General features: G+C 55.2%; 1 protein-coding gene across 1 annotated transcript; it reads left to right on the plus strand.

Moving 5' to 3' along the window:
- Positions 1–119: 119 nt before the first annotated feature.
- Positions 120–24279, plus strand: PITRM1 (pitrilysin metallopeptidase 1). Its single transcript, XM_078604119.1, has 27 exons — positions 120–224; positions 866–992; positions 2188–2294; positions 2504–2655; positions 4359–4473; positions 4842–4938; positions 5469–5629; positions 6138–6264; positions 6784–6872; positions 7005–7133; positions 7249–7362; positions 9178–9274; positions 10172–10306; positions 10823–10961; positions 11550–11666; positions 12072–12204; positions 12898–13018; positions 14973–15049; positions 16456–16621; positions 16815–16915; positions 17327–17447; positions 17663–17722; positions 18607–18719; positions 18846–18968; positions 19667–19812; positions 21060–21162; positions 22277–24279. Exons 1-27 carry the CDS (start codon positions 181–183, stop codon positions 22368–22370), a joined length of 3108 nt encoding a protein of 1035 aa, XP_078460245.1. The 5' UTR covers positions 120–180; the 3' UTR covers positions 22371–24279.
- Positions 24280–25090: the final 811 nt, after the last annotated feature.

A 25090-nucleotide genomic window follows, 5' to 3' on the forward strand; every position in this document is an offset into this window, starting at 1 on the left:
GTAACGGAGAGGGCCACGTGGGGTGCGGCGAGAGACGCACGCGGGCGAGGAGACGACGTGGAGGTGACGAGGAGGAGGAGAGGGGGTGACGAGGAGTGGAGGAGGAGGAGAGGAGAGGGGGTGACGAGGAGTGGAGGAGGAGGAGAGGAGAGGGGGTGACGAGGAGGAGGAGAGGCCGCCATGTCCTGCAGGCTCCTGCGGGCTCGGAGCGGAGCGTGGCGCCGGTACGGGGCGAGAGGGAAGTGCCGCGGGTCGACAGAACCCCCCCCCCCCCGCCGCATGGCCGTGACGCCGCGCGTCGTGTCTGTGTGGGGCCCCAAACTCAGATTAATAGGCGACGTTTCGGGCAATCGTCCTTCATAAGAGCAAATTATATATTGTCTCTGCACCCCCAGTTTATGTCCTCTGTAGAAGGGCCGTTGTCCGAAACGTCGCCTGTTGGCAATTTATTTGTTGGGGCCGCATGGTTATTATCATTGACGACAGCGAGTTGTTGTGTTGACTGCCTGCGGGCCACTGCTCAACGCAGCAGCAGCAGCAGCTACCGTGTCGCCGCGCGGGTGAGGTGCAGGGGTATCAGCAGAGGGCGCGCTCGTGTCGCGTGCATTCACTACCGTCTCCCGCGTCTCCCTGTGTCCCACCCGTGTCTCCCTGTGTCTCCCCGTGTTTCCCTGTGTCTCCCCGTGTCTCCCTGTGTCTCCCCGTGTCTCCCTGTGTCCCACCCGTGTCTCCCGCGTCTCCCTTTGTCCCACCCTTGTCTCCCCGTGTCTCGTGTCGCGTGCATTCACTGTCTCCCCTGTGTCTCCCTGTGTCCCGTGTCCCACCCGTGTCCCGTGTCTCCGTGTCTCGTGGCACGATGGTGCAGTGCTTGGCGCTGGAGCGTGCGCGACGCGCATGGCGCCGCCGCTGCGGTGAAGTTGGCGCCCGGCGCCAGCGAGCGGGCGCAGCGGCTGGTGGCGGGGCAGCGCCTCCACGGGTACAGCGTGCAGCGGGTGAGCGACGGGTCGCACCCCGCACACCCAGACCCCGCGCACCCAGACCCCGCGCACCCAGACCCCGCGCACCCAGACCCCGCGCACCCAGACCCCGCGCACCCAGACCCCGCGCACCCAGACCCCGCGCACCCAGACCCCGCGCACCCAGACCCCGCGCACCCAGACCCCGCGCACCCAGACCCCGCGCACCCAGACCCCGCGCACCCAGACCCCGCGCACCCAGACCCCGCGCACCCAGACCCCGCGCACCCAGACCCCGCGCACCCAGACCCCGCGCACCCAGACCCCGCGCACCCAGACCCCGCGCACCCAGACCCCGCGCAACCAGACCCCCGCGCACCCAGACCCCCGCGCACCCAGACCCCCGCGCACCCAGACCCCCGCGCACCCAGACCCCCGCGCACCCAGACCCCGCACACCCAGACCCCGCACACCCAGACCCCGCACACCCAGACCCCGCACACCCAGACCCCGCACACCCAGACCCCGCACACCCAGACCCCGCACACCCAGACCCCGCACACCCAGACCCCGCACACCCAGACCCCGCACACCCAGACCCCGCACAACCAGACCCCCGCGCACCCAGACCCCCGCGCACCCAGACCCCGCACACCCAGACCCCGCACACCCAGACCCCGCACAACCAGACCCCGCACAACCAGACCCCGCACACCCAGAACCCGCACACCCAGACCCCGCACAACCAGACCCCCGCGCGCCCAGACCCCCGCACACCCAGACCCCGCACACCCAGAACCCGCACACCCAGACCCCGCACAACCAGACCCCCGCGCGCCCAGACCCCCGCACACCCAGACCCCGCACACCCAGACCCCGCACACCCAGACCCCGCACAACCAGACCCCGCACACCCAGAACCCGCACACCCAGACCCCGCACAACCAGACCCCCGCGCGCCCAGACCCCCGCACACCCAGACCCCGCACACCCAGAACCCGCACACCCAGACCCCGCACACCCAGACCCCTGCACTTACGAACCCAGTGACCCAGGTTTGATTACCGGCCATGGCTTACAACGGTGACGACGATTTGTATTGGTCCTGTGACTCCCCAAGGTCGACTCAGTCCTCAATGAGTTCCTTGTGCGGTGTGTAAACGTTAGCACTGGGTTGACAAAGATGGCCGGACACGATGCCCCAGAGCTACATGGGGGAACTTTGTTGCAGGTGGTGCCCGTGCCCGACCTGTTCCTGACGGCCGTGGCGCTGAGGCACGACAGGACCGGCGCTCAGCACCTCCACCTGGCACGTGATGACCCCAACAACCTGTTCAGGTGCACGCACCCACAAACACAAAGACTGAGCTCCCCTGCGTAGTCTGCGCATGCTGTCGGGGCAAGTGCTATTATTGAGGCTGGCAGCGTGCAACTGGCTTCCACTCCGCAGGACAGCACCGGCTTGGGGAGGCCTTCATCCAGCAGTGGATTGGCCGTGGCTCGTGATGATGATGATGATGACGAAGTGTGTATGCGCGTGTCTGCAGCGTGCAGTTGGCCACCACCCCGCGGGACAGCACCGGCGTGCCGCATATTCTGGAGCACGTGGCGCTCTGCGGCTCGCGCCGCTTCCCGTGCCGCGACCCATTTTTCAAGATGCTCAACCGCTCGCTCGCCACCTTCATGAACGCCTTCACCGGTGGGCACGGCGCCTGCCCGCTCGCACGACGAGCATACGACCCAGCGTGGTTGGTCGGAACCACCTGGGGTAGCGACTGCCGCTAGTGTCCACGGTGGACAGTGTCCACCATGGCCAGCGTCCACCATGGGCAGTGCCCACCCTGGCTGTTGTCCGCTTTAAGCGGTGCTCACCTTGAGCAGATACCCCCTCTGTGTTAGAGATACACGCGGTTTGTATTCTCATATTCTGAAAGTGTATAATCATGTAAAATAGTTGTTTCTTTCAAAATTATATTCTGTGTCAAAGTTTAACACGTAGGCTTTCGCGCCCAATATCCATAATAGAGGTGTTTTGGGTTAATGTACGCTGACTCATTAATCCCCTTCCCCCCACTTTGCACAAGAGCACAGAAGTGTGGTCACCACATCTACGCCTCTATATAAGGAACGAAACAGGTGGACTTCACAAATCTGGCTGTCGCCTGATGAAGCTAGTTGTAATTACTGGCGAAACGTCGTACTCAAATTGTAAATGTTGTGGCTTGGCTCTCCAACACAACGGTGTGCTGTACTAGTGACGAATTGGCACGTTCTGTTCACGTGACAACCCTTACTAGTTGGCTGTGTCGGATGGTGGCGGTTTTAACGACACATTTATATACGTGCACCTATTTAACAACATTCCCATAGTAAGCTACCACGGTGAACTGGCCATCACAAGTGTTAGTGGTCTTGATGACGTTCTTCTTTTGCCAACTAGGGTAGCAGCTGCCACCCTAGGTGGAACCGCTGAAACATTTTCGGGCCATTGGCTCCGAAGACCGGACAGCCGGTGAGGCGTGCCGAGAGGCGGGGGCCCACCGAGCTACGGCTGAGCAGGAACCTCATGCTCAGGGAGGGTCCCCTAATATCGCCAGCGGAGTTGAGTGATTCAGTAAATATTCACATGATGGACATTTAAGCGATTTCCTGCTTACATGAGGGTTGAGGTGGTAATTGGTTTTTTACCCTTCTATCTGGCAACAAAACTGACACCTTTTTACAAGGAGTCATGTTTGCATAGACCGCAATACCTGCAGTCATAATACAAACAAAAGACATAACTCTGATGTGCGCCTTTTGGCGTCATCTGGTCCAACCCATGTGAGACTAGGCTCTAAGGAAAGCTGTCTCGGGTGTGGACCAATCAACTTTAAGGACAGTGCACATTATCAGAGTTGTGTCTTTTGTTTGTATTATGACTGCAGGTATTGCGGTCTATGCAAACATGACTCCTTGTAAAAAGGTGTCAGTTTTGTTGCCAGATAGAAGGGTAAAAAACCAATTATCATATTTTTACTGGCAAATGAGGTTCCCATAGGTTGAGGTGGTGTTCATCTCCTGAACATAGCCCTGAGCCAGTGGTGGAAATTCCACATTCATATGGCGAACTGTTAACTATTCCACAAAGTGGTAGTCATTTAATCGATGATGTAGGGAAGGATTGTGAGCTGAGTCAACGGCTCCCCCCCCCTCACCCTCCAACCAGGGTTTGAACTCTCAGCGTTGGGTTTTCTGCGAGATGGTCGACCCTGGCCGGGTCTCATGTACATCTGACACAGTGCGTGTGAAACGCATACGGAGAATGGCGCTAAATCAATAAATACAATGACCGCTTCCTCTGATAAAGACTCAATGTAGGTGATGTAATTATTGTGTCCCTCCCTCCTCCCCCACCTACAGCGAGCGACTACACGATGTACCCGTTCTCCACCCAGAACCCTCAAGACTTTCGCAACCTCCTGTCCGTCTACCTGGACGCCGTGTTCTTCCCGCGCCTCCTGGAGCTCGACTTCTGGTGAGGTCCTCTTGTTGGGAGCCAATTGGGAAGATGCGACGATGCTGGTGCACCTCCTTGGGGCGTGGGGGTCACAGGTGTAAGATGTACATGTGTGTGCGTTTGCTGTGTGCACCTAGCCTGGCACAAGCGTCATGGTGATGCCACTGAGTGGCGAATGGCAGCTGTCATTGGCAATATGTGTGTTTGCTGTGTGTGTGTGTCAACACCCTGGATACCGTGCAATTGAGATGGTTCCTTCTCAAGGGATGTTCCAGGTGAAATATTTAAATCAAATAATTTTTCTAGATCTGATGCTCACGTGTCGTTGGCGTGTCGGTCAAACCTGCGTGTTGTTTGCGTGTTTGTCGTGGGGGCGCTCGCCGCAGGCAGGAGGGATGGCGGCTCGAGCACGAAGACCCCAAGGACCCGGGCACCCCCCTCGCCCTGCGTGGCGTCGTCTTTAACGAGATGAAGGGGGCCTTCGTGAGTTCCCGTGCCGACGATCACGCACGTGCCTCGATGACCTCGACACGATAGCGTCGGGGTCGGAGTAGACATTTTTATTCCGCTCGTTTCCCCAGGAAGTCCAATCGTCTTTTCCAGGGAAGTCCTGCTAATTGGGATGTCACGGGTTATAAACCCGTGACAATGTTTTTTAGCTGGGAGAAAATTAGAGAACATTGAGAAAACCCATGCAAAACAGGGGGAGAACATACAAACTCCATACGGAAGAGCCACAAAATCGAGCCCAGGTGCTTCTTGCTGTGAGTAGAGAGCGGCACCCTTGCGCCACCCTTAGTTACGTGCTGGCGGGTGGTATGGTGGAGAGCTCAGAAATAAAGTCTTTAACCATGAACCACAAACTGGCAGAGAGGCAAGAGTGCCCACAAGGGCCAACCTCGTGGTTTAGTGGGGCCCAAAGCCCGCGGGTCCCCGGTCGAGCCCCCGTGGAGCAGGTCGCCCGCTCGCCCGCCCCCCCCACCCACCTATCTCCATGTCCATGTTCCATGCAGGCTGACAGGGAGCAGCTGTTCTGTCAGCATGCGCAGAATGCGCTGCAGCCGGAGCACACGTACGGCGTCGTGAGTGGGGGACACCCGGCCCACATCCCTGAACTCACCTGGGAGGGCCTGCGGGCCTTCCACGCCGCGCACTACCACCCGTCCAATGCACAGTGAGGCTCTCGCACACGCGTGCACATACGGGCACACCTCGTGTTACCGATCTTCCTCCTGACTCTGACCTGCACCAGTGGCACCTCCATAGCCCTTCTCACTGCATCTTCTGTCTCTTCTCAACTTGAGCCCAAATCATATCAGTCTCGCATCCCTGACCTCCAGGATATGAGTGACCCTGCTAAGGCCCAAGCTTCTTGATTCCGTCTCCTTTCCTTGGAAGAGATTGTCGGTATAATTTCTGAAACATTTTACTGCATCGTGAAAAATGATATCGTGACAACCCCAGCGTGCACGTCACCACACACATGCGTATGCACACAACGACAAAGATCTCCCTCATAGCATTTAACATACTTTGGGCAAAAGTGCTGTAAGCATGAGCCTATAAAGGCCAGCACGGCACACAAATACAAAGATTCCCATATAGCCTTAACATACGATCGGGGCAGGTGCTGTTAGTGACACGTACACGCACGCACGTCTACGTGTCGCTGTGTGTGTCAGGTTCATGACGTACGGAGACCTTCCGCTGGAGCCGACGCTGCAGCAGATCGAAGCCGAGGCACTGAGCCACTTCGAGCGCATCCAGCCCGACACGGCCGTGCCCAGCCAACCGCACTGGAGCCAGCCGGTATCACCGCCCACCCCACCGATCTGCACTGACCCTCACCGAGCCCACCGACCTCACCGACCCCACTGATCCCCATTGAGCTCACGGCTCCCACCGACCCCACCGACCCCACCAATCCCACCGATCCCACTGATCCCACTGACCCCACTGATCCCTACCGAGCCCACTAACCCCACCAACCCCACCTACCCCACCTACCCCACCTACCCCACCTATCCCACCGACCCACCGAGCCCACAAACTCCACCAAGAAGGTTTAAACTCGTTTGCCGTGTGCAAGTCTCTGTGATTATTTGGTGGCTGAATGTTCCCCAGGACAGGAATCCTGGGGATTGGTGCTGGTTTCGGTGGATGGGAGACGTTCGCGTTCTCGCGGCCTACCTGCTGCCTGTTTCCATGTCACCTTAAATACAACTCATACCGCCATGGAGGCGAAATGGGCGGTGGTAGTGACGATGGTAGTTGTAGAACAGTAATTGTATCCCATGCTGCTCTGTGGCCTCTGCCCCTGGACCCCAGAGGGAGGTGCACGTGACCTGTGAGGCTGACCCCCTGGCCCCCGACCCCAGCAAACAGACGACCGTCAGCGTGAGCTTTCTCCTGGGAGAGTACGTCACACCTCGACACTGCTACGCACCGCACCACATCACACAATATCACACCACATCACACCACATCACACAATATCACACCATATCACACCATGGCGGCTGTTGTTATGTGTTTCTGTTTGTGTGCAGCATCACGGAGGTGTTTGAGTCATTTGTGCTGAATGTGGTCTCCTCTCTGCTCGTGTCCGGGCCCAGCGCGCCCTTCTACCGGGCCCTGCTCGAGTCCGGGATGGGCTCCCACTACGCCCCAGTTACCGGGTCTGCTCCGCGTCATACCACGCACTGCGTTACACCAAGCCACGTCATACCGTACTAGGCCATGCCACACCGCGCCGTGGTGACTCTGTGGCGCTGGTGGTGCGGTGCGGTGCAGGTATGACGGCAGTACGCGCGATGCGGCGTTTGGCGTGGGGCTGCAGGGCGTTGCGCCGGGGGACGTGGAACGCGTGACGAGCGCCGTGCACGCCACCATCGCCAGCGTCGTGCGGTACGAGCGCGACACGTGTGCCCGCGTGTCCTTGTTGTGTTCATGTTGTGTATCCGTGTCGTGTGCCCGCGTGTCCTTGTTGTGTTCATGTTGTGTATCCGTGTCGTGTGTCCGCGTGTCCTTGTTGTGTTCATGTTGTGTATCCGTGTCGTGTGTCCGCGTGTCCCTGTTGTGTTCATGTTGTGTATCCGTGTCGTGTGCCCGCGTGTCCTTGTTGTGTTCATGTTGTGTATCCGTGTCGTGTGCCCGCGTGTCCCTGTTGTGTTCATGTTGTGTATCCGTGTCGTGTGTCCGCGTGTCCTTGTTGTGTTCATGTTGTGTATCCGTGTCGTGTGTCCGCGTGTCCTTGTTGTGTTCATGTTGTGTATCCGTGTCGTGTGTCCGCGTGTCCCTGTTGTGTTCATGTTGTGTATCCGTGTCGTGTGCCCGCGTGTCCTTGTTGTGTTCATGTTGTGTATCCGTGTCGTGTGCCCGCGTGTCCTTGTTGTGTTCATGTTGTGTATCCGTGTCGTGTGTCCGCGTGTCCCTGTTGTGTTCATGTTGTGTATCCGTGTCGTGTGTCCGCGTGTCCTTGTTGTGTTCATGTTGTGTATCCGTGTCGTGTGTCCGCGTGTCCCTGTTGTGTTCATGTTGTGTATCCGTGTCGTGTGTCCGCGTGTCCTTGTTGTGTTCATGTTGTGTATCCGTGTCGTGTGTCCGCGTGTCCCTGTTGTGTTCATGTTGTGTATCCGTGTCGTGTGTCCGCGTGTCCTTGTTGTGTTCATGTTGTGTATCCGCCGTGTCGTGTGTCCGCGTGTCCCTGTTGTGTTCATGTTGTGTATCCGTGTCGTGTGTCCGCGTGTCCCTGTTGTGTTCATGTTGTGTATCCGTGTCGTGTGCCCGCGTGTCCTTGTTGTGTTCATGTTGTGTATCCGTGTCGTGTGTCCGCGTGTCCCTGTTGTGTTCATGTTGTGTATCCGTGTCGTGTGTCCGCGTGTCCTTGTTGTGTTCATGTTGTGTATCCGTGTCGTGTGTCCGCGTGTCCCTGTTGTGTTCATGTTGTGTATCCGTGTCGTGTGCCCGCGTGTCCTTGTTGTGTTCATTTTGTGTATCCGTGTCGTGTGTCCGCGTGTCCCTGTTGTGTCTTTGTTATGTATATCCGTGTCATGTGCACGGGTTTGTGTTTAGTGCTCGTGCGTTCGTCTGTCTATGTTGTGTGCTCATGTCCGTGTTGTGTTTGTCTTTGTGCCTTTGTTGTCTGGCACTTGTCCGTGTTGTTGTATGTGTGCGTTCACGTCGTTTGGACATTTTGTGCGTGTTCATGCAGTAACCGTTTTAACAAAATAACATTCATCACAAGGCGTGTGTGTGCGTATTGTGTTTACATGCACGTAAAGCACTTTCAATACATATACTAAGACGCTTTGTAATCTAACAAAGGCCTGGCAGTGACACTTCTCCTCCACCCAGTATTCAACCACCACCACCACCACCACATTTAAGGTCACAACAACACCCACTCACCTACTCACACACTCACTTACCCACCCACTCACCACACTCACCCACTCACCACACTCACCCACTCACCACACTCACCCACTCACCACACTCACCCACTCACCACACTCACCCACTCACCACACCACAGGTGACAACACTTCTCTTTATGCTTCTTCCCTCTCAATGCTCCACTTGGGAATTCCCTCCCCATTGTCTCTTATCCCAAACTCTTATTACAACCTGGCTCAATTCAGGTTCTGCGTGACACTCTCATTTATTACAACTCTGATAGTGCTGCTGTTGCCCGGCGCTCTCCCTTCGCTATCCCTGCAGGACGGGATTTGAGGCTGAGCGGATCGAGGCTCTTCTGCACAAGATGGAGTTGGGTCTCAAGCACCAGGGAACCAACTTTGGGCTGACGCTGGCGACCGTAGGTTCCTCTCACTGGCCACTTGCGCAGGGCATCACCGGTGTGGCATCTCGCGCAGTGGCACCAGTGTGGGATCACACCCGGTGGCACCAATGTGGCAAGGCACCCAGTGGCACGAGTTTGGCATCATCCCCATTAGCGCCAGTGTGGTATCATGCTCGTTAGTATCAGGGGGGCATCACGCCTAGTGGCACCAGTGTGGCATTACGTGCGGTGAAAACTCTTCCCATTGCCATCACGAATGCAGCACGCATACACGTACACATGCACATACACAGAGACAAAGCTCTCCTGTGTAGCCTACCCAGGCTGTTAGCAAGCACCTATGAAGGCTGGCATAGCACAAGAGACAGTGGTGTGGCCAGGACAGTGTCAAGCCGCCTTTGTCTCCCCAGTGCTGATATTTACACACTGCACGAGGTACTCATTTAAGGCTGAGTCGACCTCGGGGAGGCCTAGGATCGGTTCAGATATATGCCACGAAGATTGTCTGTGGGCGGGAATTGAACGCAGGTGGCCACATTCATATGGCAGTGCGTTGACAACTGCCACCACTCGCACGTACACACACGTGCACCTTAAGAGGGTGCCCATGCTGTGTGAGCCATGGTAGACTGGAGCAGGTAACCGGCAGCCATAGTGAGAAGAGGGGTATACTGATGTTGTATGCTGGGTACAGAAATATTTTCTGGGCCACCAACGCAGAGAGACGCTGCTGGAATGAAGCCCTCGGGCATGCGGCTCTGCCTGTCTCTCTCTTCTTCACGGGTTTTGCGAGTCCACCAGCATGCGTTGTGACACGTGCGTTGTGACACGTGCGTTGTGACACGTGCGTTGTGACACGTGCGTTGTGACACGTGCGTTGTGACACGTGCGTTGTGCCGTGCGCCCCCCCAGGCGCTTGCGTCGAGCTGGGGTCATGGCGGTGACCCCGTAGAGATGCTGCGCGTGGACGCGCACGTGCGCCGCCTGCGCTCACTGCTGGCGACGGAGCCCTCGTTCCTGCAGGACGCGGTGAAGCGGCACCTGCAGGTGACCCGCGACCCGCGACCCGCGACCCGCGACCCGTACTCACCCTCACCGCCCGGGGAGCCTCGAGTGTTTCAGGAGTGTCGCGCGGTTCTTGCATCGAGCGAGGTTATTGTTGTACGAGCTTGGGGAACGAGACGGTGGGAGGGAAGAAGCAAGAAGAGAATTGAGGTGACCTGCAATGTGGTGGGTGGGCAGGTGAGTGAGTGAGCGGGTGAGTGTGTGAGCGGGTGAGTGTGTGAAATGTGGTAGTTGGACACAGTGTGGATGAGATGAAACGGTAAGTCTGGTTGAGCGAGTCCTAAACAGGGGCGGAGGAATCATTGAGTGAAGTTCATGAGAACAGTAACCATGGTAGCAGCTATAAAAGAGTGAGTGAGTGGTTTGTTGATTGAGTGAGTTGGTGGGTGAGTGTGTTGTGACATACAGGAGTGTGGTGGTTAGTCGTGAGCGTAAGAACAGAATTGAATTGACCAGTGAGCACAGCCCCTGTGACCACGCGCGTTTACGTGTCTCCAGGACAACCCCCATCGCTTGACCCTGGTGATGACCCCCGACCCCGGCTACGCGGAGCGGCAGGCGGAGAAGGAGGCGGAGACGCTGCGGGCGCTGGCGGGCGGTCTCTCCGCCGAGGAGCGCGAGCGCGTGCACCACAAGGGTAGCGCGCCGGCCCCCCGCTCGCCCACCCCCACCCAAGTGTATCCCGACTGCGCCATCGGAAGAATTTAATTTAGTTTTAGCAACGTTGCCCAGTGCAGACCCAGAGGCCAGCAACAACCAGCACTATTGAAGCTGCAGTGCGAGGAAATCATCCTGAAGAGAAGTGCTGTGAGTTGCAGCGTGTTGAACGAATCGCAGAACTCAGAATCAGAATCTTTATTTATCGTGAAGTTACCTCCAGGATCCCTTCAAGTTGCCTCTGGTCCACACAGGGGCGGGCAGCACTTTCTGTCGCGCCGTGCCACGGAGAGTAATGTCCGTCACACGATAGTTGGACCGATTTATTACATTCTCAGCCTTGAACACGGCAAAGCGGAGTGTGGGGAGCACAGGCGCTTGCATCTGCGTCATCTGAACCAGTCAACCCCGTGACCTGCCAGCGAGCCTTCCACACTTCACGGAACAGCCTCAAAATGCACCTAGCCTGGCACAAAATTCGTTGGCTACGTACAGTGCGAAAGAAGTTCAGCCTACATGCACACATGGTTGTTGCGGTTGTTGTGACGCGAGGTTGTGCCGCTCGCAGGCCTGGAGTTGCTGGCGCTGCAGGACTGCCAGGAGGACGTCTCGTTCTTGCCCACGCTCCGAGTGTCGGACATCGACCCGCAGATCCCACGCACGCACACACGGCTCACCTGGGCCGGTACGTGCATCCCACTCGCTCTCTCGGCATGCGCTCAATCGTTCACTCGCTCACGGACCAATTCATTCAGTTTTCCCACACTCACCTCACGCTTCCACTTACCGTACGCTCAACGCCCTCACTCGCGCATCCACGGATTCACTCGCACCACACCTATGCGCTTACTCGGCAATCCCGGCATCTGTGGTGGCTTTAGGGCTGATATGGCATTTCCGTGCGCGTGTCTGTGGATTGCGGCCCGTGCGTGTGTCTGCACGTCTGCCGCTTGCGTGTGTGGGTGTGTGCGTGCGTGGGTGTGTGCGTGCGTGGGTGTGTGTGTGTGCGTGCGTGGGTGTGTGTGTGTGCGTGCGTGTGTGTGTGCATGCGTGTGTGGGTGCGTGCGTGTGTGGGTGCGTACGTGTGTAGAGCGCGACGTGCCAGTGCAGGTGAGCGAGCAGCCCACGAACGGGGTCGTGAGTTTCCGCGCGCTGCTCTCGCTCGCGGCCGTGCCGTGCGACCTGCAGCCGCTCGTGCCCCTCTTCTGCCACGTGCTCGCCAAGTACGCACGCACACACGCAACACGCACATACGCAACATGTATGCATATACAAAGACCCCCCCGTGTAGCCTCAGGTAGGCTGTTGGGGGCGGTATGGTTAGTGAGCAACACCTGTAAAGGCCAGTACGGCGCACTTGCGGATGGGGTGGCCAGCACCGCACCCGGCGGTCGTCTCTCTCAGAGTAACAATGTTCGCTAACCACAGTAGGTACTCATTTGAGGCCGAATCGACCTAGGGTGGTCCCTGGTACCGTGCCCTGGCACTGTGAGCGGGCTGCGTATCGCCATCGCTCATCTCGAGCGTGCCACGGGCAGATTTGAGCAAGAGTTCGGATTGCGGTAACACTTACGCTTGGATGGAACTTGTGTTCGTGCGTGCGTGTGTGCGTGCGGTAGTGTAGCGGTTAGCGCGCTGCGCAATGAACCTGGCGACCCGAGTTCGATTCCCGCTCACGGCCAATACCAGTGACGATTATCTGAACCGGTCCTGGGCCTCCCCTAGGTCGACTCAGCCTGAAATGAGTACCTGGTACGGTGTGTAAACATCGCCACTGGGGAGACAAAGGCGGTCGGGCGTGGTGCTGGCCACCCACCCCCTCGTGTACCGTTCCGGCCTTCATAGGTGCACGCTAACAGCACTTGCCCCTACAGTCTTGTAAGGCTATACGGGGGATCTTTGTCTTTGTGTTGCAGAGTGGGTTGCGGTGACATGGATTACCGGCAGCTATCCCAGTGGATCGATCTCCGCACCGGTGGCCTCGATGCCAGCACCAGCATTCTCCCGGACCACTCGCAGCTGGATTACTACCAGAAGGTGACCACGCACCACCACATGGAGCCACATGCAGCAACACACAGCAACCACCACCACCACCAGCAGCACCACCACCACCACGCAGCAACACACAGCACCACCACCACCACCACGCAGCAACACACAGCACCACCACCACCACACAGCACCACCACCACCACCACGCAGCACCACCACCACCACCACGCAGCACCACCACCACCACACAGCACCACCACCACGCAGCACCACCACCACCACGCAGCACCACCACCACCACCACGCAGCACCACCACCACCACCACGCAGCACCACCACCACGCAGCACCACCACCACGCAGCACCACCACCACCACCACGCAGCACCACCACCACGCAGCACCACCACCACGCAGCACCACCACCACCACGCAAAACCACCACCACGCAGCACCACCACCACCACCACGCAGCACCACCACCACCACCACGCAGCAAGGGGAAGGACACAAACTAAACATAAAAGGCAGTTCTTAAGAAATGAGCCTTGGTGTGACTTGGTGTGTGTGTGTTGGTGTGACGCGCTGTGTGTGTTGGTGTGACGCGCTGTGTGTGTTGGTGTGACGCGCTGTGTGTGCTGGTGTGACGCGCTGTGTGTGTTGGTGTGACGCGCTGTGTGTGTTGGTGTGACGCGCTGTGTGTGTTGGTGTGACGCGCTGTGTGTGTGTGTTGGTGTGACGCGCTGTGTGTGTGTGTTGGTGTGACGCGCTTTGTGTGTGTGTTGGTGTGACGCGCTGTGTGTGTGTGTTGGTGTGACGCGCTGTGTGTGTGTGTTGGTGTGACGCGCTGTGTGTGTGTGTTGGTGTGACGCGCTGTGTGTGTGTGTTGGTGTGACGCGCTGTGTGTGTGTTGGTGTGACGCGCTGTGTGTGTGTGTTGGTGTGACGCGCTTTGTGTGTGTGTTGGTGTGACGTGCTGTGTGTGGGTGTGACGCGCTGTGTGTGTGTGTTGGTGTGACGCGCTGTGTGTGTGTGTTGGTGTGACGCGCTGTGTGTGTGTGTTGGTGTGACGCGCTGTGTGTGTGTGTTGGTGTGACTTGGTGTGTGTGTGTTGGTGTGACGCGCTGTGTGTGTGTTGGTGTGACGCGCTGTGTGTGTATGTTGGTGTGACTTGGTGTGTGTGTATGTTGGTGTGACTTGGTGTGTGTGTGTTGGTGTGACGCGCTGTGTGTGTTGGTGTGACGCGCTGTGTGTGTTGGTGTGACGCGCTGTGTGTGTGTGTTGGTGTGACACGCTGTGTGTGTTGGTGTGACGCGCTGTGTGTGTTGGTGTGACGCGCTGTGTGTGTATGTTGGTGTGACGCGCTGTGTGTGTGTGTTGGTGTGACACGCTGTGTGTGTTGGTGTGACACGCTGTGTGTGTTGGTGTGACGCGCTGTGTGTGTGTGTTGGTGTGACGTGCTGTGTGTGTGTGTTGGTGTGACGCTGTGTGTGTGTTGGTGTGACGCGCTGTGTGTGTGTGTTGGTGTAACGTGCTATGTGTGTGTGTTGGTGTGACACACTGTGTGTGTTGGTGTGACGCGCTGTGTGTGTGTCTCTCTGTAGGCTGTGGTGCTGCACTGTGTGTGTGTGTTGGTGTGACATGCTGTGTGTGTGTGTGTTGGTGTGACGCACTGTGTGTGTGTGTGTGTTGGTGTGACGCGCTGTGTGTGTGTGTTGGTGTGACGTGCTGTGTGTGTGTGTTGGTGTGACGCACTGTGTGCGTGTGTGTTGGTGTGACGCGCTGTGTGTGTGTCTCTCTGTAGGCTGTGGTGCTGCACTGTGTGTGTGTGTGTGTTGGTGTGACATGCTGTGTGTGTGTGTGTTGGTGTGACGCGCTGTGTGTGTGTGTTGGCGTGACGTGCTGTGTGTGTGTGTGACGCGCTGTGTGTGTGTGTTGGTGTGACGCACTGTGTGTGTGTGTGTTGGTGTGATGTGCTGTGTGTGTGTCTCTCTGCAGGCTGTGGTGCTGCACTCGGTGTGCCTGGACAGGAACGTTGCCGAGATGATGCAAATCTGGACCGACATCTTTACCGGGTGCCCGAGACTCGTGCTGCCGCTGATGCCGCAATTGCGATGTTCTCACTTGGCACAACTCCCCTGCTGCCCTGACACCGTTCCTCAAATTATCATGCACACCCCGTGGTGACACGTGTGGTGCTTGCCTGTGTGCATGTGCGTGTGTGTGCGTACGTGCGTGGGGAGCGGTGGGGCAGCAGTTGGTGCACTGCGCTACGAACCCGGCGACCTGAGTTCGATCCCCGCTTCCGGCCAACACCAGTGACGATTATCTGAACTGGTCCTGGGACTTCCCTAGGTCGACCCAGCCTCAAATGAGTACCTGGCGCGGTGTATAAAAAACATTGCGACTGGGAAGACGAAGGCGGTCGGGCGTGGTGCTTGCCACCTATCCCTCATGTACCATGCCAGCCTTCGTAGGTGCTCGCTAACAGAACTTGCCCTAACGGTCTGTAAAAGGCTATATGGGGGATCTTTGTCCATGTATGTGTAGTGGTGATACGCGCTGGGGTAAGGATCGTGTGCCAGCGCGTAGTGATTGGCTGTGTGTGTTGGTGACGCGCGCTGACGGTGAAGGATCATGGGTCAGCGCGGGGTCATGGGTTGTGAGGCAGTGATTGGCTGGGTATCGGTGACGCGCGCTGACAGCGAAGGGATCGTGTGGAAGCGCGTGGGGATTGGTCAACTAAGGGGGTGCTCACGTCGCGGTCCGCTTACGCTCCGTCTCCCGGGAGGGGAGGCTATATAAGGCGGTGCGCGCAGGCGCACGGGGAGTTGGTGACCAGTGAAGACAGAAGACGGAGGAGGAAGAGATAGGGCCCTGAGGCACCTAGTCCCGCTGTCCTTGTGGGGACCGGGGCCCTGTGTGGCTCAGAGGCGGGGCCTTGGGACCCGGGGCCGAACGTCCGTGTGAGGGCCGGCCCACGGGACCCAGAGGTCGAGACCCACGCCCAAGCTGGGGTGGGTCTGTAGCGCCACGGACGCTACGGGGCTGGAGTGCCCGGGAGCGTGTAGCGTGAGCTGTAGTAACCACGCGTGTCAAGTGGGACGTGTAGCGTGAGCTGTAGTAACCACGCGTGTCAAGTGGGACGTGTAGCGTGAGCTGTAGTAACCACCAGTGTCAGGTGAAGTGTGTAGTGTGAGAAATAGTGACCACACGTGTTATTGTGAAAGACAAGTGAAAATAAAGTGTGCTACCCGCCAAGTGGTTTCCCGCCGTCATTCCGAATACTTCATATGTGTAACTGCTTGTATCTTTGTCTTGTGTGTGTGTAACTGCGTGTGTGCTTCCTTTATACGTGTGTGCGTGTGTGTAACAGCGTGTCTTTGTTTTCTGTGTGTAACTGGGCTAGTGTATACGTGTGTTCTTGCGTACGCGTGTCTGTAACCGCGTGCGTGTACGCGTGTGTGTCTGTGCGCTGCAGGCTGCGCTTCGTGGACGCCGAGCGCCTGCGCACACTGGCGCTCATGCTGACGCAGGAGCTGTCGAACGGCGTCGCCAGCAACGGGCACCGCTACGCCATGACCAGCGCCGCCGGCTCCCTGTCGCCCGCCGGCCGACTCGGCGAGAGCCTGCACGGCCTGGCGCAGGTCCGCGCGTGCGGCGCGTGCGGCGTGTGGCGGCGCGTGGCGGTGGGGCGCGGGTGAGGTCGGACGTAGAGCCGGAGCGGCGCGGTGCCGTGCGGTTTGCCTGGGCGTGGTGCGTCACCGCGGCACGGCGCGGAGCGGGGCACTGCGAGCAAAGAGTCTCTCACGATGACCTCCCACCATCGCACGCATGCAGGTGTCGCTGATGAAGCGGGTGGCAGAGCAGCAGGATCTGACCCCGATCCTGGACGACCTGCAGCGCATCGCTAACCACCTGCTGCACTCAGGGGGGCTCAGGTGTGCATCCCGAGGCTGCACCGTCACCACGCATCCACGACTCCGTCACCACGCTATCATCACCACGCCATCATCATGATGTCATCGCCACTCCATCGTCACCACGCCATCATCAAATAACAGCATGTCAGATACTCACCATGAGACAAGTCCTGAAGCTGTCCATCGGCTCACTGGCCAGCCTTCACATGGCCATAGAAACACTGCTAGTCAACTCCACTCCCTTACGCAACAAGAGGAATAATCGCATTCGCCAGCCACCACCGCCACTCGCCCAAATTCACCCCGCGGTGATCATGTGACAGGGTGAGGTAGAGGCCACTCATGGTGAGGATGCTGCTGCTGCTGCTGCGATTGTCTCTGTTGGTGGGTGATGCGGGTGTACGGTGATGCGGGCTTGCGGTGATGCAGGTGTGCGGTGAATGCCACCCCGGCTGGCGTGGACAGCGCTGTGAGTGCCGTGTGTGGGTTCGTGCGTTCTGTGGCGGAGCCGGGGGTGGGCTTTGGGCCCGCGCAGCCAGACGTCATCACGGTGTGTGGAGCACTGTACACCACCGCACAGTACACACCACGTACACAGTACACACCACGTACACACAACACACATACACTCATCGCACACCGCACAGGACATGCGTGCACAGCCAGCAGTGACCGCACTCACCGAGCCGTGCGTTGTGCCTGTCGTTGTCTGTACCTGTGTGTGTCATGCCCGTCTCGGTGTGTCTGGTGCCACGGCGCCTGCAGCTACCCCTGCCGTACGAGACGGAGGCGTCTGGCCGCACGGCCCATCGCACAATCCTCACCGTACGTAACCGCACCCTGGGCACCTGTGAGAGGCGTCTACCTCTCTTCCACTACGGCGGTGGGCATCCACCTAGGACCAATTCAAACCCACCATAGCTTGGTCTCGGCTCAGTGGAAAGTTGCAAGCGAGAATTTTTACATCAGTTTCTGCTTAGATTGATAGCGTCATCCCCTCCTCTTGATGCCGGGGAGACACGGGCTGACGGAGCTGAACCACCTCGCAGAGAGGTGATGGTGGCCCCACTCTCACTATCTACATCATCCCATTATTGAAAATTGTGGCGCAGTGGTGCATCTGCCAGTCACCTCATTCAGCCCATATCCCCTGGGTCTGTCTCGGACACCCCACCAGCGAAACTAGGATACTTCACGTGGCCTAATGGTGCACCTAACCTGGCACAAGAGCTCACGAGGGGAGCAGTAGTGTCGTGGATCACAAACTATACTGCTAACTCGGTGACCAGTAAACAGTGGCCAATATTTGAACTGGTCCTGGGTCTCCCCAAGGTCGAATCGGCCTTCAAATGAGTACCTGGGTGTGGTGCTGGCAACCCACTCGCTCATGTGCCGTGCCGACCTTCCGAGATGCTGGCTTACAGCACTTGCCCCAACGGTCTGTAAAGACTAAGCGGGGGATCTTTGGGTGGAGGAGCAACGCTTGCAATGCACGGGGCGCCGGGCGTCTAAAATGCAAAGTTGACAAAATGGGCGGCCCAGGTGGTGCATCTGCCAGTCATCTTGGCCAGTCTGTCCCGTGACCTCCTGCCAGCAAGCCTTTGACACTTCACGTGAAGTGGACTTCACGTGAAAGCCTAGCATAAGAGCTCACAAGAGCAACTGTGGTCACGTTACCGTGCGCCGTGTTCACGTGTGTGCGCACACAGGACCCTGCGTTCAGGCCCCGTGAGATGAAGACTCACTTCCAGATGCCATTCCCCGTCAACTTTGTGACGCAGTGCGTGCGTGCCGTGCCGTTCACTCACCGCGACTTCGCCAGGTGACCGCACGATCACCGCACCCACGGCCATTCGCCTCTCTGAGTCGACGTCGCTTTCTTTGGCGCTCCCGTGGGCCCAGCAGCGCGGCAGTCTGATCGGTCGTCACAACTTTTGCGTCTGCGCAGTCTGCGTGTTCTAGCGCGGCTGATGTCTGCCAAGTTCTTGCACCGCGAAATCCGAGAGAAGGGAGGGGCCTACGGAGGGGGGGCCACGATTGCCCACGACACGCTGGCCTTCTACTCCTACAGGTCGGTAGCACGCACGCATGCTCACACGTACAAGGCCCCGCGGCCACTGGGCGGGCTGCTGCGTATCTTTTATTAGTGCCACTTGGAGGGGTAGTCAACAGTGGTCCTATGATATACTTGCCCCGTCATAGGAATGTGGAATAATTCCACTGGCTCAGACCAGTAAACAATGCTCGTCTCAGAAGGAATAGTTTTAACTTTGGTGTTAGTCTTTCTCCAGTCGGCCTGTGGGGTGGTTTTAGTCGGTGCTTCGCCTGTGGATTTCATTCTGTCGCTCTCCCTTAGACTAGGGGACTAAAGCAGTCAAAGATTTAGTCACAACACTCTTGGTTCTCATCAGGTCAGCGAATCTGTGAACCCAGTAAATCCCGATATATCCCTGCATGGCCGTGTTTGGCGTTCCACAGTGCACCGCAGTCCATAATAGCGTCGCTGGATGTTCAGTCCGCGTCCTCTTTCGGGCTCATTAATTTCCCCTGGTCACAGTTGCACTGTGCCCTTTGAAGGGGTCATAACCGTCGTCATCGTCACGCTTGATTTTTGTCCGCTGAATAATTTGACGAAAAAACACAATTAGTTGATGAATATATTCGTCACTAATTTCGTGAACAGAATTAACGTTGGTTTCCCTTGTGCCGCTGTGGCTCGTTTGGGCTGTATGCTGCGCGTCCGCCCGCGTTGTCTCTGTCCGTGGGCAGGGACCCCGGCTCCCTGGACACCTTAGCGGCTTTCCGCCGAGCGAGCGAGTGGGCGTGCAAGGGGTCGTTCTCGGAGCGGGACGTTGAGGAGGCCAAGCTGTCCGTGTTTTCCGCAGTCGACGCGCCTGTGGCACCTGGGGATAAAGGTGAGACGAGAGGAGGGACCTTCGCCCCTCCTTCCCCCACCCACCGAGATGCCCATCATGCAATTATTTACCCCCCCAGATGCTGCCACAATGTTGTAATGGTGAGTTTACAGACCTAGAGTCCAGAGGTCGTCAGTTTGATTTCATCTCCCAGCGCAGGAGTTGAAATAATGGGGCAAGTTTTTTTAATCCCTCCTGCCTCTTTCCGAGTCCGAATGCACCAAGCAGTTTAAATTGGTTCACTGCTGTCGACCAGCAGGTCGCGTGTGGTGGGGTAAAGTGTGGGGGCTCATACATATTTCAAGACTTCCTGCCAGTGTGGAAGAGTAGGCCAAATACCTTGAATACGGCCTCTCTAGAGCGCCCTCTAATGGAGGCCCCTTCTGCCAACAGTGGCGTGAATAGGAAATTGCAGCAATGCACTTTTACCTTTGCCGCTGTCTGATTTATATTCTTTGGTTCTTTCGGTAAAGTCGCGTAGATATAAAAATAAAGTGAATACTTTGCATTTGCAATGTCTCCTGGAATAGTCAATCTTTGATCATCACCTTTGCAATTTATCATGATAATTTCATTAATGTTCACATGTTTATTATTGTTACTTTGAGTCTATGGAAATAATTATCACATTACAGAGTGTTTGGGCAACAGACTCACTCCACGTCTCGCTGTGGAATATTTAAATGATTGGATAATTGTACACGGTGAGTGAGTCATTCACCACTGTCGGCATCACGAGCTCCCCCTTAGATGCCCGTTTCACACAGAGTGTGAACTCTGTGACTGCCTTCCTTGCCTTTGGATCAATGCCCGACGCTTTTGAGTGGTGGCTGACGGACGTGTTTTGTCAAGCTCAGGTAGAGCAGCGGAAGCCACTGGCGAGTGCTGGCCCACGCGTGTCACGCACGACGCGCCGTGCTGCTGCTGCCGCCGCCTGCCAGACGCGCCCCTCTCCACAATGATCACGTTCAACTGTAACAATGCGTCAGCAGGCGATTTGCCCCCCTCCAAAATCCATCCCATCACATAAAAATATAAATTATTTATTCACACTTGCCATTGGCCACACGGCTTTCTAGGAGTGAATATTTTCAACAGCATTGGTTTCATACAAGTAAACTCCAGATGTCTATAGGCGGAAAATATCCTCTCTGTTAAATACGAGTCTTAGTTCAACGCAAAACTATAGAATGCATGATGGCTACTTTCTGCTAATCCCCCTTGATGCCCTGCCTCTCTCTGTGCAGGGATGTCCCTGTTCCTGCACGGAGTCTCGGACAGCATGCGGCAACAGCATCGCGAGCGGCTGTTTGCCGTCACGCACGCGAGCCTCACGGACATTGCCAACAGGTCACAATCCTTTTAGCCAGGCGGTGGTGACTATGCACGTGGTCAGTACTGTAGAGGCAGCGAGGGTTGATGGATCGTACAAATGTTGCGAAACGCCCTTCCCATGGGCGTCAACGTGCCATACCCTGGCTCGCCAGGAGAAGGCAGTACAGCACAAATGTGGACTCCACCTGTTCCGTCTGTATGGGCTACGGAGCCGCATGCGGCTTTTTAAGGACTGCTTCGTGACGTAATTTATTTATATATTCACTTGCATTGCGGCTCTTGAAAAGTTGAATTTTGTACCAAATTCGAAAAAAATGCCTCTTCTTTTTATTTTGGTCACCGACCCGTGGGATTGTGTGTTTCCCCTTGCACGCAGGTGTTTTGTCCGGGTGCTCCGGTTTCCTCCCACTTGGAAACACTCATTAATTGGCCAATAACAACTTAATATACCGAAGACCGCAAAGCTTGCACAAGCGTTGGCACCAGCTTATCACATTGCTGCTGCTGCTGCCTTCCTGCTCGTCTCGTTTCTCGTGCCTCTGAGTCGCTCTCTCTCCTCAAAAGCGAGCAAACCCTATGCAGCAGCCTGCTACAAGTGGACGTAATATTGTTCATCACTTCCCTTTCATCGGCATTTGTTCATCACCACCAAATGCATCACTTCCCGCAAAATGACTGTTGACTTGTCACTAGCGGTGAGTTGATTTGTCAGCGCCCACTTTGCCAGCAGGGTGAGGGGGTGTGTGTGTGAGTACAGTTCCCATGCTCATGAACCAGGGTTGTGTTTTTGCAACTCCCAAGATGTTCTGTGCAGCCCTTGGGCACAAAACCATCTCAGAATTAAATGAGGCCCTGTGTAGATCGGAAGAATGGGGCCGCAGAGACAGGCACGAGACAGAAATATGGAGAGTGATATAGATACAGAGACACAGATGTAGGGAGAGACACAGAGAGAGAGACATAGAAATATGGACATGGACACAAAAAATTATGTACGGAGACTATTCCCCAAACACAGAAGAAGCCTCCTTGCCCCACCTCTGATAGCCCCCTGAGTGCAAGGTTGGAGACTCATACGGCCCCTGACTTCGTACTTGGCGAACACCTCTGCGTGCATTTGTGTGTGCAGGTTCCTGGACCCTGTGAGTGGCCCTCGTGCCGTCGTGTTACTGGGCCCCCAGAACCAGGACGTCAGCCGTGACCCCTCCTGGACCAGCTGCTAATGGAGCCAAGCATGCAGACACAATGGGGCCTGCCGCACCACATCTCGGCCTGCACAGACACCACACACAAGCCTGTAATATCTAACAAAGGCTGTATCATCGTATCAAGGCCTGCAGAAGCACACTGAGGACTGCTCACACACCAGACTGATGCCTGAAGCAATGAGGCCCGCACTCCAGGCACACTGCACTGATGATGCCTTGCGGTCCACACACAGTGTTATTATTATTTGCAACTTAGCTAAATTTGCGACTTTTTGGGTTTCAAGAAAATTTCATACAAAATCGCGCAGATTTTTGGAGTGATTCCTGATGTATGTTTTAATGATTGATGATAAGTTAACGCGTAATAATTAGTAAATAGTCTCATGACATGTTTTAGTAGATAGGTTATTTGAACTTATCTACGTGACTTTACCGAAAGACCCAAAGAATATGAATTTCTGCAGTCACGAAAGCTTTAAGTCAACATTTTTTACAACTTTTGAAGGTTTAGAGACAGAATATTTTTTAGGTACACTTTGGTATGTTTTGCAAGCCGGAATTATTCGTAATTGATTTTTAGGTTCCGCCAGATTTTTGTCATGTAACATTTTAACACCCTAAGCCAACCATCAAATTGTCCCAACCGGTCAGTTATGACAATTGTTCTTCCACTTACTGGTGAGCTGAAAGAATAACACTATCACAATTTTTGTTCCTGGGTATTAAGTGTTATTTTGTAATTGCTTATGCCTAAAAAGGATACAAAATGGCTCTTATTCCCCACAATCTGCTTTGGTGACCAGGGGAGTATATTCTGAAATGTTGTACCGATTGTCAACGAGAAAACTGGCGAATTTGTATCTTTTGATTCACATACAATCAGAAAAAACAACATGGATAAAAATGTACATGTATTTATAATAATGTTTATAATAAAGTAATACAAAAATTACTACAAAAGATTTAGAAGTGAGTAGTTCGAGATTTACGAATATACTGTAAATCACTTTCACGAATCAGCCCCCAAATGTAGTCTCCCATCATGTTCTCGTTATACTGTCCTTGGTAGCGGCGTTCAAAGTCCAGTTTATCCTGGTGGAAGCGCTCGCCTTGCTCCTCCGAGTACGCTCCCATGTTCACATGTTCTTGAATTTATCAAAATAAGCATCAATAATATGGAATTTGAGGGACATCCTTCAGCCCATTGTTTTCGACCTTGTGATTGTCCAGGAAGCCACCGACCACTGCGACAAAGCTGTTCCAAGCCGCTTTCTCCTTACTGGTGAGCTTCGTGTGGAATTCATTGCACTTCAGGATCTTCTTTATCTGTGGTCTGACGAAGACACCGGATTTTACCTTGGCATTAGACAGCTTATGGAAGATGTCTTGAAGGTGCTTGAAGGCTGCCAACTCCTTATCTACAGCGCTGACAAATTGTTTCATAAGGTCCAATTCGATGTGCAGTGGTGGCATCAGCACCTTCTGGGTGTCCACCAGTGGCTCCCACTTGACGTTGTTCCTCCACACAGAGAACTCGGTCCTCTGTGGCCAGTCCTGCCTGTGGTAGTGCGCATTGGTGTCTAAATATTTTGTAGTAAATTTTGTATTACTTTAGTATAAATATATGTTAATTATGATTAATATATAGTTTTTTTCTGACTTAATGTTAACTAAAAGACATTCTCCCGTTTTCTCATTGAAAATAGGTACATTTAAAAATATCACTGTCCTGGTCACAAAAGCGAAGTTTGTGGGGAATAATATCCATTTTCTGTACTTTGAGGCATAAGCAATTAGGAAATAACACTTACTATCCAGGAACAAAAATAATTGTTACACAGTGTAATAATTGCTTGTACACATGGAAATGTAATGTCTGGCTATGTTGGGTGGTGGAGGATCACAATAAACAAAATAGAGCAAACCCCCCTTCCCTCTCGTGGGTTTAGCTGTCATGGTTTTGTGCCATATTTATCGAGGTACAGGTCACCGATCGCACCCCTGTGGATCGACCATTCGCGGTTCACCGCAAGAATCCTGTGTGCACCCTAACTACTGCTCACGATGAAATTGCCGTGCAAGAACATCAAGTTAATTTATTAGGTATAGCCCTGTGAGCCATTCGGCTCTTGAATCGGGTGCAACCGCAACAAAGTGCAAACAGAAAATCCAAGAAAAGACAGTAAAATATTGCAGAAAAAGCACCGTACACAAAAATGTGCAAAAATCCCAGTGGGATGCAAGTCAAACAACAACAACAACGACAAAACAACTTAGATTAAGGCCATCAGTCTATCTCTGTACTATAACAAACAAACATGGCCAAACCAAAAAACGTATCGAAAATCACCAAAATGAAGCCATAAAAGCAATGAAACAGTGGTCATAGGAACTGTGACCGAATTTTCACACTAAACGACGTCAACAACATGTACTACCAAACTCTGCAGCCATGTGCACTCGTCTCCATGTCCTCTCCCAAGAGGCCCATCGTGGCTCCCAGGTCACGTGTTCCCAGCCTCCAGTGAGTTCAGCTGCACACATTTTTTATAATCTACATTTACCGTACTAGTTATTTTTAACAGAACATTTCAATTTTACGTTAAACAAAGTCCTGTTTCATGTTTGGGTTAATGTAGGGTAACTAATGCAGAGGAAGGGGTGGCATTTATGAATCGGGAACCAAACCATTGTTTTCCCATATACCCTTGAGTTTGCAGATCGCGGATTTGCCG

Source organism: Lampetra planeri, chromosome 21 (assembly GCF_965212315.1).
Source record: "Lampetra planeri chromosome 21, kcLamPlan1.2.h2, whole genome shotgun sequence".
Taxonomy (NCBI): Eukaryota; Metazoa; Chordata; class Hyperoartia; order Petromyzontiformes; family Petromyzontidae; genus Lampetra; species Lampetra planeri.

What these genes read in the sequence shown, in the direction of transcription:
- PITRM1 (XM_078604119.1), top strand. Translation starts at nt 181, where the DNA reads ATGTCCTGCAGGCTCCTGCGGGCTCGGAGCGGAGCGTGGCGCCG. An exon ending in CGGAGCGGAGCGTGGCGCCG is followed by an intron (nt 225 to 865) that starts GTACGGGGCGAG and finishes ACGATGGTGCAG; the next exon opens with TGCTTGGCGCTGGAGCGTGC. An exon ending in CTTCATGAACGCCTTCACCG is followed by an intron (nt 2,656 to 4,358) that starts GTGGGCACGGCG and finishes CCCCACCTACAG; the next exon opens with CGAGCGACTACACGATGTAC.